General features: G+C 41.5%; 1 protein-coding gene across 4 annotated transcripts in view; it reads left to right on the top strand.

Annotated features, from left to right (window-relative positions):
- Window positions 1-10,995, top strand: part of PHACTR4 (phosphatase and actin regulator 4) — a 105,966-nt gene extending 94,971 nt beyond the window's left edge. For 3 of the 4 annotated variants that reach the window (XM_018056902.1, XM_018056899.1, XM_005676775.3), the window contains 5 exons: window positions 851-906; window positions 1,354-1,415; window positions 2,716-2,853; window positions 3,451-3,527; window positions 8,704-10,992. In XM_018056902.1, coding sequence (XP_017912391.1) covers window positions 851-906; window positions 1,354-1,415; window positions 2,716-2,853; window positions 3,451-3,527; window positions 8,704-8,719 — 349 coding nt within the window. In that variant the 3' untranslated portion in view covers window positions 8,720-10,992. Of the gene's footprint in view, window positions 1-850; window positions 907-1,353; window positions 1,416-2,715; window positions 2,854-3,450; window positions 3,528-8,703 lie in introns of all 4 variants that reach the window. The other variant, XM_005676771.3, reaches the window with a different exon arrangement.

Below are 11,312 nucleotides of genomic sequence, written 5' to 3' on the forward strand. Positions count from 1 at the left end.
CCAGTGGAGGGTACAGAGCTTCACCGTTCAGGGAATGAAGGTCTCACATGCCTCAGGGCAACTAAGCCCATGGGCCACATCTACTGAGCCTTTGTGTCCTAGAGCCCATACTCCCCAGCAAGAGAAACCACCGCAGTGAGAAGCCCCTGCCCACAGCAATGAAGACCCAGCACAGGCAAAAGGAAATAAATAATAAAAAGTAGTGCTTCAAAATAAAAATTTAAAAAAGAGAGGGGCTTCCCTGGTGATCCAGTGGTTAAGACTCCATGCTACCAATGCAAGGGATACAGGTTTGGGTCCTGGTTGGGGAACTAAAATCCCACATGCTACAAGGCATGGCCAAAAAGTAAAAGTTTAAATAAGTAAAAAGAGGGGAATCAGAGTCTTATGGGAAGCATTAAAAATATTTATATATGTACATACATACTCATATAAAATCTCAGTCCTCAAAATCAGAATCTTTATTAATATCTTTGAGGATCTGTGTTAACCCATGTGCTGAAGGAGCAGACCTGTTTGGGAGTCACAAAAGCAGTCCAAATGTTCATTTTACACATGAGTACACTCAGAGTCTAACTAAGCTTTTTTGTGGTGACAGAACTTGCTGGCATCAAAACTAGTCTTCTGTTTGCTGGTACAGTCCCTTTTTACATTGTAATGTATGTATTAACACTTTCAGTGTGAAAAATGTTCATAAACAATCAGTTAACCAAATGAAATATCAAGACTCTGAAAATTTTTTGATTTCTTTCTAGTGTAGGGGCTAACATAAACTAAGACCAAAACAGATCTGTATAAACAGGATTGGGTGGTTTAACATAGACAAAACTCTTATTTCTCTCCTTTTTAGACGACTGAGTCAGAGACCAACACCAGAAGAACTAGAACAACGGAACATACTACAGCGTGAGTCCAGATACGGGAGTGAAGTTGTGTAGAGTTTCTTTGTGTATTTCTGACTTAATATACATAACAGAGAAGAGAAGCATTTTTCAACAAGGGCAGAGCAGAGAGTATTCCAGCCAAGGAAGGAGTATTCATAATTTTTTCCCCTGAAGGAACATAGTTCCCCAAGCTTCCTTTACAGAAAATGATTATGATATTGTTTTATGTACTGGAATGCTCCAGAAAACTGTATTTTAATATTCTCATAGTATCCTGCACCTGCCTTGGGCATTTGGCCCACCCAATGTTTGACTACACCAGTTGAGAAGAAAATTGTCTTGAGTCCCAAAGTTAGTATTTATTCTCACTCGGAGCCTGTAAGAATTATCTGTGTGTAATCACTGAAAAGTTTGATATGCCGATTGCCATTCTGAAGTAATATTCTTTGTTTCTGGCTATCAACTGTAGCTAAAAACGAAGCTGATCGTCAGGCAGAAAAACGAGAAATTAAGCGTCGGCTCACCAGAAAGGTATGCCCCCCGAGTCTTCAGTTTCAGTCTGTGTCTGGTATGTGAATGACCTGTTTGACTGGAAAGAAATGAATTTGACTTGAATTGCCATAGATTTCTGTGAAAATAGAACACATGATGAAAATCTAGAAAACAATACAGCATTATAAGAACTTTTTTTCATTTTAACTGTTTAAAGAAAGCCTGGCACAGGAAGGTGTTCAGTAAATATTTGCACACGTTTTGACCTTTTCTTTAGTAGACCTGGAATTTTGGTATCAGCTAAAACCTGTGGGAGTATGTAAACAGTAACAGGAAGAGTGTGTAGTGTGATTTTTCAAGGCAAACTGGTCATATTCTAATGAGAGAAACAGCTGAATTGACCCTTAGTTACACCTGAAAAGTGTGAAAAACCGAGTAAGATTTCTCACTGGTCCCAAATCAGTCAGGGTAGAACCATTTCTCTTGCAGGCTTGTTTAGCCCTTAAACTCTGGGAGTAAGCCATTTTTCCTTTGCCTCCCTCAGTATCAGTTGGTAATTACCTCCTGTAGATTCTTAGACTTGGCCTGAGTTCTGTAGATATTTTTTTAAATGTACAGGAATCCTCAGGAAAGCGAGGGAACTAGACATTCTCCTCCTGATTTTTCCTATTTCTCCCTTTCCCCAGGACCAGATGAATTATCCTTGATAGATTGCAGGTGGCTAAAGGCCATCACAGGATTTAAAGGCTTCAGATTGAGCAGGTTAACTGATTGTTCACCCTTAAATCTTAATTTGTTACAGAATCTGGTATCTTGGGCATTACTCATGTTGAAAGGAAATTCACCCTTAATGTCAATCATTAATAGATATTGCTTTCATATTCAGTGTGTTCACCTTCTAGTGTATTAGATATGAATTTGTAGCCTGGACCCTTTTGCTACCCAACATGTGGTCCACGGACCAGCAGCATTGGCATCACCGGGGATTTGCAAGAGCTACAGAATCTCAGGCCCCACCCCAAATCTGCTTAGTCAGAATCTACACTTTAACCACATCCCCAGATGGTTTGTATGCCTGTTAAAGTTTGAGAAGCACTGGCTATACTGGTTTAATAGCAATTCTTTGTTCTCAATCTTGGCTGTGCATCATGGAGTTTAAAAAAAAACAAATTCCTGATACCCAGAATCTGAGGATGGACCCAGAGATCAGTAGTGTTTAAAGGTCCCAAGATGATTCTGTTGTAGAGTGAAAGTTGAAGCTCTGGATTAGAGGCAGTTTGAATGCATGATTGATGCCTGACTCCTGGCATAGTGAACTGAGGGCCTCCATTTCTTTCAGCTCAGTCAAAGGCCAACTGTGGCTGAACTACTTGCCAGGAAGATTCTGAGGTTTAATGAATACGTGGAAGTAACAGATGCTCACGACTATGACCGGCGAGCTGACAAACCTTGGACCAAACTGACCCCTGCTGACAAGGTATCTGTCATTTGTCTGTCTCTCTTTATCTCAAGGGTATAAGACATCAACTAGAACGGGGAACCATAAACAAAATTTCTACTTCTTGTATAGTGTTAAATATCTAATTATGATACAAAATACCAAGAAGTGCAAACTAAAACATGGACTTCTTCACCAAAACTTAGAGAAGAGAAAATCCCTGCTGTATTGCAGGGTACAAAAAGCTGTAAGGAAATAAAGCATATTTTTTAACAGGAGTTATTGTTTCATTGGAGGGAGTTTGGGTGGTATATTTTAGTAATTACCCATATTTCACTTTTATAACAGGGAAAGCATTTTTACATGCTGCAGAAACTGTAAAAGCTACAGTCTCTCTTTTGAGCTTTTCAAGGGTTTTAACTAGAGATTTCAGGTTTATTATGAGACAAAGGTTGTCAGGAAGGCAACGTGCATCAGACTCAGAGCCACACACAGAACTCTGTGTTCACCTGACTGCCTCCCTCCCTTCTGGGTTGCCTGGTCAGAATTAAGCACAGTAGAGATCAGATGACAAAGCATGCTGTTGCTGTTGTAGCAGACAGAAGATGCTGAAACATTTTTGTTTCTACTCTACAGGCTGCCATAAGGAAAGAATTGAATGAGTTTAAAAGCTCAGAGATGGAAGTTCATGAGGAGAGTAAACATTTTACACGGTAAGACCTAAATACTGGAAGCTAAGTAGAACTCCACCAAAAAGCAAACGAGGCAGAGTTGTTCAGCTTGAAAGGATTCTAAAGACATAGTTAAAAGAACAACACTCGGTGTTAATTGCACAGACTATATTAAGAGAAAGAGATGAGAACTAAGAGGCATAGTTCATGCCTTACAGCGTACGGTGTTTTATGTATTTTATATCTTACTTATTACTTGCAGTAAACATACCAGGTGTGTTCATATCCCCATTTTATTAATGAGGAAATAAGACTCAAAAGGGTTAAGTAAGGTGCTTGACTTGCACGACCAGGATGTGGGAAAAGCAATGAATGACTAAAAGCAGTTGGGTGCTCTCTTTTCTGCACCTCACTGTCCCAGGTTATGGATATGGAATTGTTGCTAAGCTGGAAAGGAACCTGCCCCCTCTGGTTTCAGTCCTTTCTAGCACAGTTGATCTTACCAGTTTAGTGTATAAACATCATGAAAAAAACCACAAAGCAGCCAAGAAGCGTTTTGATTTGGAATTACTGTTGTGATTAAGGCCCCAGCCCATACCTAAAGACTCAGGTAGCCACGAATGGAATCTGTAGAAGTATCTAGGTGACTCTCAAAACATTTATAAGCAGAGGCTAAATGAAAGAAGGTATGATGACAATTACAGTTTGCTATAAAAAGAAGGAACAACCAAAGTTGGGAGACAAAATATTAAACATTTTTCAATCAAAATACAGAACAAATGGTTATTTTAACTACATAATTTTTTTGTACAGAATTAGAGAAGGCAGTTTCTTTGAACAACAGTTGTGCCATTCAGGGCACTGTAATATGACTTCAATAACAAGCCATACTTGTCAGTAAGGAGATTATAGTCTAAGCTGGGAAGAGATCTGTGTACCACTCTGTACAGTCAATATGATAAATGCCTTAGCCATTCTGAGGGCTGAATCTGTCGGGTTTCATGTCCCAACTCCACCATTTCCTGCCTGTGTCAGTATTCAGTTCAGTTCAGTTCAGTCACTCAGTTGTGTCTGACTCTTTGTGACCCTGTAAACCGCAGCACACCAGGCCTCCCTGTCCATCACCAACTCCCGGAGTCCACCCAAACCCATGTCCATTGAGTCGGTGATGCCATCCAACCATCTCAACCTCTGTCATCCCCTTCTCCTCCTGCCCTCAATCTTTCCCAGCATCAGGGTCTTTTCAGATGAGTCAGCTCTTCGCATCAGGTGGCCAAAGTATTGGAGTTTCAGCTTCAACATCAGTCCTTCCAGTGAACACCCAGGAGTGATCTCCTTTAGGATGGACTGGTTGGATCTCCTCACAGTCCAAGGGATTCTCAAGAGTCTTCTCCAACACCACAGTTCCAAAGCATCAATTCTTCAGTGCTCAGCTTTCTTTATAGTCCAACTCACACATGCATACATGACCACTGGAAAAACTATAGCCTTGACTAGACGGACCTCTGTTGACAAAGTAATGTCTCTGCTTTTCAGTATGCTGTCTAGGTTGGACATAACTTTGCTTCCAAGGAGCAAGCGTCTTTTAATTTCATGGCTGCAGTCACCAGCTACAGTGATTTCGGAGCCCAAAAAAATAAAGTCTGACACTGTTTCCACCATTTCCCCGTCTATTTCCCATGCAGTGATGGGACCGGATGCCATGATCTTTGTTTTCTGCATGTTGAGCTTTAAGCCAGCTTTTTCACTCTCCACTTTCACTTGCATCAAGAGGCTTTTCAGTTCTTCATTTTCTGCCAAAAGGGTGGTGTCATCTGCATATCTGAGGTTATTGATATTTCTCCCAGCAATCTTGATTCCAGCTTGTGCTTCTTCCAGCCCATCGTTTCTCATGATGTACTCTGCATCTAAAGTTAAATAAGCAAGGTGACAATACACAGCCTTGATGTACTCCTTTTTCCTATTTGGAACCAGTCTGTCGTTCCATGTCCAGTTCTAACTGTTGCTTCCTGACCTGCATACAGATTTCTCAAGAGGTAGGTCAGGTGGTCTGGTATTTCCCATCTCTTTCAGAATTTTCCAGTTTATTGTGATCCACACAGTCAAAGGCTTTGGCATAGTCAATAAAGCAGAAGTAGATGTTTTTCTGGCTCTCTTTTGCTTTTTCAGTGATCGAGCGGATGTTAGCAATTTGATCTCTGGTTCCTCTGCCTTTTCTAAAACCAGCTTGAACATTTGGAAGTTCACGGTTCACATATTGCTGAAGCCTGGCTTGGAGAATTTAGAGCATTACTTTACTAGAGTGTGAGATGAGTGCAATTGTGTGGTAGTTTGAACATTCTTTGTCATTGCCTTTCTTTGGGATCAGAATGAAAACGGACCTTTTCCAGTCCTGTGGCCACTGCTGAGTTTTCCAAATTTGCTGGCATTTTGAGTGCAGCACTTTCACAGCATCATCTTTCAGGATTTGAAATAGCTCAATAGGAATTCCATCACCTCCACTAGCTTTGTTCTTAGTGACGCTTCCTAAGGCTCACTTGACTTCACATTCCAGGATGTCTGGCTCTAGGTGAGTGATCATACCATTGTGATTATCTGGGCCGTGAAGATCTTTTTGTGCTGTTTTTCTGTGTATTCTTGCCACCTCTTCATAATATCTTCTGCTTCTGTTAGATCCCTACCATTTCTGTCCTTTATTGAGCCCATCTTTGCATGAAATGTTCCCTTGGTATCTCTGATTTTCTTGAAGATATCTCTAGCCTTTCCCATTCTGTTGTTCTCTCTTTCTTTGCATTGATCGCTGAGGAAGGCATTCTTATCTCTCCTTGCTATTCTTTGGAACTCTGCATTTAAATGGGTATATCTTTCCTTTTCTCCTTTGCTTTTTGCTTCCCTTCTTTTCACAGCTATTTGTAAGGCCTCCTCAGACAGCCATTTTGCTTTTTTGCATTTCTTTTCCATGGGGATGGTCTTGATCCCTGTCTCCTGTACAATGTCAACGAACCTCCATCCATAGTTTATCAGGCACTCTGTCTATCAGGTCTAGTCCCTTAAATCTATTTCTCACTTCCACTGTATAATCATAAAGGGATTTGGTTTAGGTCATACCTGAATGGTCTAGTGGTTTTCCCCACTTTCTTCAATTTAAGTCTGAATTTGGCAATAAGGAGCTCATGATCTGAGCCACAGTCAGCTCCTGGTCTTGTTTTTGCTGACTGTATAGAGCTTCTCCATCTTTGGCTGCAAAGAATATAATCAATCTGATTTTGGTGTCGACCATCTGGTGATGTCCATGTGTAGAGTCTTCTCTTGTGTTGGAAGAGGGTGTTTGCTATGACCAGTGCGTTCTCTCGGCAGAACTCTATTAGCCTTACCCTGCTTCATTCTGTACTCCAAGGCCAAATTTGCCTGTTACTCCAGGTGTTTCTTGACTTCCTACTTTTGCATTCCAGTTCCCTGTAATGAAAAGGACATCTTTTTTGGGTGTTAGTTCTAGAAGGTCTTGTCAGTATTAGCTATTTTTAGTAGTAGTAAAGTACCATAGTGAGTTTTGAAGTACCATAGTGAGCAAGAAAGTCATAAAGAAGGTGACGTTTAGGCTACATCTTACATTATGTAAGAGAATTTATTTGCACCAGAAGGAAGGAAGGGGACTTCCCTGGTGGTCCAGTTGTTAAGCATCCACCTGCCAATATAGGGGATCCAGGTTTGATCCCCAGTCTTGGAAGATTCTATGTGCCGCCAGGGCAACCAAGCCTGGTGCCACAGCCACTAAGCCCAAGCTCTTAGAGCCTGTGTTCTGCAATAATAGAAGGCACTGCAGTAAGCCCCCTGCTGACCACAACTAGAGAAAGCCCATGCACAGCAATGAAGTCCTAGCCCCACCATAAATGTTTTATTAAAAGGAAGGAAGGAAGGAAGATTGTAAGCAAACCTGCCAGCTATAGTGGGGCTTGAGAGGCAGGAAAATGTGTGCTCTTTGTAACAGAACATGGAGCTGGTGCAGAGGACAGATGGGGGCACCATGGTAAAGGTGAGACTAGCAAGATGGGTTACGGTCAGGTTCTGGAGAGCTTTGACTCTTATGTGAGGATGTTGGAACTTCTGGGGTTCGTGTATTTGGGAACAAACCCTGGTGGAAGTTTGGAAGCGGATTTGGAAGAATGAAGAGACCAGCAGCAAGGAGACCAGTTAGAAAGCAACTGAAATAGACTGAGCATGCTGCTAGTGCAAAGCAGGGAAGATAAATTTGAAAGACATTTCACGCATAGAATCAACCAGATTTGGCACTCTGTTGATTCCAGGGACAAATTTTAAAGGAAGTAATTGAAATGACTCTTTGATTTCTAACATGACTTTTGAGGACTGGTTAGTCTATAAGGAGTTCAGTGAACAGTTTAGGACATTTATTCAGAAAATATTTATTCAGCACCCACCACATGATAGATACAGTGCTAGATGCTTGGGATCTAGCAGAGAATAAGGTAAAGTCGCTGTCCTTAAGGAGCTTTTATTCTAAAAGAAGAAGACAGACAGTGAACAAACTAGAAAGTCAATGATAAATGTTGAGCCTGTGACACATTGAAGGGAGCTGCCTAGAAAACAGTTGGCTATTCAGCCTAGAGTCCAGGGAGAAAAAGAAGATATAAAGATTCAAATTTATGAGAAAAGATAGTGGTTCTTCAGGAGAAAAGTGCTTTATATGTAAATAATAGACAGAAGAAAATGAATCAGGAAAGCAGATTGAGGAAAAGCAATTGAAAAAGAAGGAAAACTAGGGAAAACAATAGTGTTACAGAAGTCAAAAGAAGTTTCAAGAAGAAAAGAAGATGGTCAGGAGTATCAGATGCTACAGAAATGTCAGGTAGGGTTAGAGTGGAGGAGAGGCAGTTTTTTAAAAATTAGAACAGAGCATTTCATTACTTTTAAGATAATACAGTTGACCTGTGAACAGTGCAGAAGTTGGGGTGCCCACAACCCTCTAAGCAGTTCAGCTGAAAATCCACATATGATTTGTAGCTGCCCTCCCTATACGTGGCTCCTCTGTATCCATGGTTCCATTTCCTCTACATCCTGTTCTGTGGTATTTACTACTGAAAAAAATGTACATAAGACTGGACTTGTGCAGTTGTTAGACCCTGTTGTTCAAGAGTCAACTGTCATGGCAAAGTAGTCTACAGCATCTGGTAACTTGGCTCTTTCTGATCATCTGTTTTAGCTACCACCGTCCGTGATGCTGAAGTTTGAGAGAGGATCTAACCAACCCCCCAACACAGGGCTGCTTCAATGTGCAGAGAGACACGGAGAGAACTTCAGCACTTCCCAGCACAGCCAGAATTGAGTCCTCTGGGCTACAGTTCTGGAGTGAACAGCACTTCGATGAATGTAGCATTTCACTGGAATGGATTCTCATGTGCTGCCTTGGGCAAAACTGAACACTTCGTCAGTGCTTTTGAACCTTGTAATATTGCAGCATACCTGAGGGGTCTTGCCTCACCAGCCTCAATGTTCTGGGTCACTTGCAGGTTCCAGGTTTTACTGGCTGAACCTCACCCACGATGACTGCCTGTGCTAAGGCACAGTTTGCACCATTGGCCTTCCCAGCCCTGTCCTATTGTGAGACCCACCTGTATAGATGCTAAATTCTAGCCATCACATCCAGATGGTGAGGGCGGAAACCTGCTGGACGCCCCCAACCTTCTAGGAAAAGGGGCCCCCATCTCCAGGGAGAAGCCTTCATTTCACACTGGCATGTCAGCTAAAAGCACTGCACTGTACTTTTGGTAACACAGCAATACAGTCCTCTTCAGGCAACCCAGCCCGGGAGAAGCTCAGGATCTGACATGTTCTTCTTTTGGCACAAGTCATTCTGATTTGTTTTTTTTTTTTTTTTAATCATGAAGAAATGATGGGAGCTTAGCAGTTTTCCTATCTGTTAAACAGTCTTGAGCTGCAACTAGATTCCAAGTTGGGAAAATGAGACAGCATATATATTTTCTATATATAAAAACAAAACAAAACAAAAAGGGCCTTTATATTAAGGCCAACTTGGTAGAAAACTGACTCATGGCGCGAGTTGTTTAGACTGTTGTATTTTTGTTGTACCAGATGATAACTCTAAATCATTCTAACCAACAGATGCATTCTCTCCCCTAAAGCAGAGCTGCAACTCTGCGAGAGCACTCGTGTGCTGTCAGCCCCCACAATTCCAGCCAGAATCACAACAAGGTCCTGGGAGTGTGGGGACTAGACAAAAAAAGGTCCTTGGAGAAGCAGGTGGGAGGGGCGAAATCATGACCCACTGCTCCTCTCTGTTCCTCAGTACTGTTCGCCCTCTCCTGCCCGTGCTCTTCCTCTTAACTCCCAACACTGACCCTCCTGCTCACCCTGTCTGGCAGCTTCCACCTCACTCAGCCCTCCTCTTCCAAGCTGCAGCCAGTGCAGTTGGTGCCTGGGCATTGGCTCCGCCCCTACACCCTTTTATATGTGTAATATATATTAATATGATTTCCTGAAGCAGACGATTCAGTTGCTTTCTTTGAATTTTTGTTGAAAACCACATGCCTTACTATGTCCCTCTAATTCCTACCCATTCTAAGTAGAAGGGAAAAAAAAGTTTCTATTAAACTGATGAATGTGGCTTTTTCCCCTGCATGTTCAGAAAATTGTGGCTGTTTTATAGATTTCTTCTGACTTTTTCTGCCAGTCCTTGTCCTGTCTGTGCTCTTTCAGTAGATTTTTCTCTGTTCCTCCTTTTGCATCTGTGTAAGGTTTGCTGAAGAATCAGAATATCAGGTCAAAACAAAGCTAAAGTGACCTTAAAAGGTAGTATCTTCTCTCTGTATGGGGAATAGGGAGGTGTTTGGATTTCTCAGTAACTGTCAAGTGCTTTATGGCTATGGAGATACACTGGGCTTACATCTCCTGGAGCTCCTTGACGTTTGGGATGACTGAGGGAAGATAAAGAGATGATTCTATGAAGTTGTTAGAGGTCTGTATATAAGGTGACCACACATGAAGCGTTAACTTCTTCTAACCTTTCTATCTTGTTGGTTTGGAGACTACTTGACTTTTGCCAGCATCCTCTGTGGCTTCAAATGACACTTTTCATACCCCATTCACTCCCTTCCTTTCCCTTAATGTGCCAAGCTTGAAACAGGATTAGATTTCCTGAGCTACTTGTTTGCTTCCTATGTGCCACCAAGGAATCTAATTCATCTTTCATCTCACTCATGTTCTTTTGAAACAAGATACTTTGGGAGTCAAGTCCTTTCAGGTGTTTATATATATATATATATATATATAAATGGATTTTATGTTCTCCTTCCATGTAAGTAACAATTCACAATCATAATGTAAAGAAGAAATAGAAATCTGTTGTATTGTACTTCAAGATGCTTCCCTGATGTACAGAAGCTCCTTGTAAAATAAATAATTGCATTGTATATCAGTCTTCCTATCAATATTAATTATTAATGTATTTTAGAATTAAAAAGGACAAATTATATTATTTTGGTATGTAGTATTTCTTTTTTATGTTCTACCTCATTCCAGAAGTTTTAAGGTAGGTTAAAAATGATTCCTCAGAGACTTCCCTGGCAGTCTAATGGTGTAGACTTCCATGCTCCCAAAGCAGGGGCACAGGTTTGATCCTGCTCAAGGAACTAAGATCCTGCATGCTGCACAGCACAGCTGAAAAGGGGGGGAGGGGAAGTCCCTAAAATACTGCTGCTGCTGCTGCTAAGTCGCTTCAGTCGTGTCCGACTCTGTGCGACCCCATAGACAGCAGCCCTGCAGGCTCCCCCGTCCCTGGGATTCTCCAGGCAA

This window comes from Capra hircus, chromosome 2, assembly GCF_001704415.2.
Source record: "Capra hircus breed San Clemente chromosome 2, ASM170441v1, whole genome shotgun sequence".
NCBI lineage: Eukaryota > Metazoa > Chordata > Mammalia > Artiodactyla > Bovidae > Capra > Capra hircus.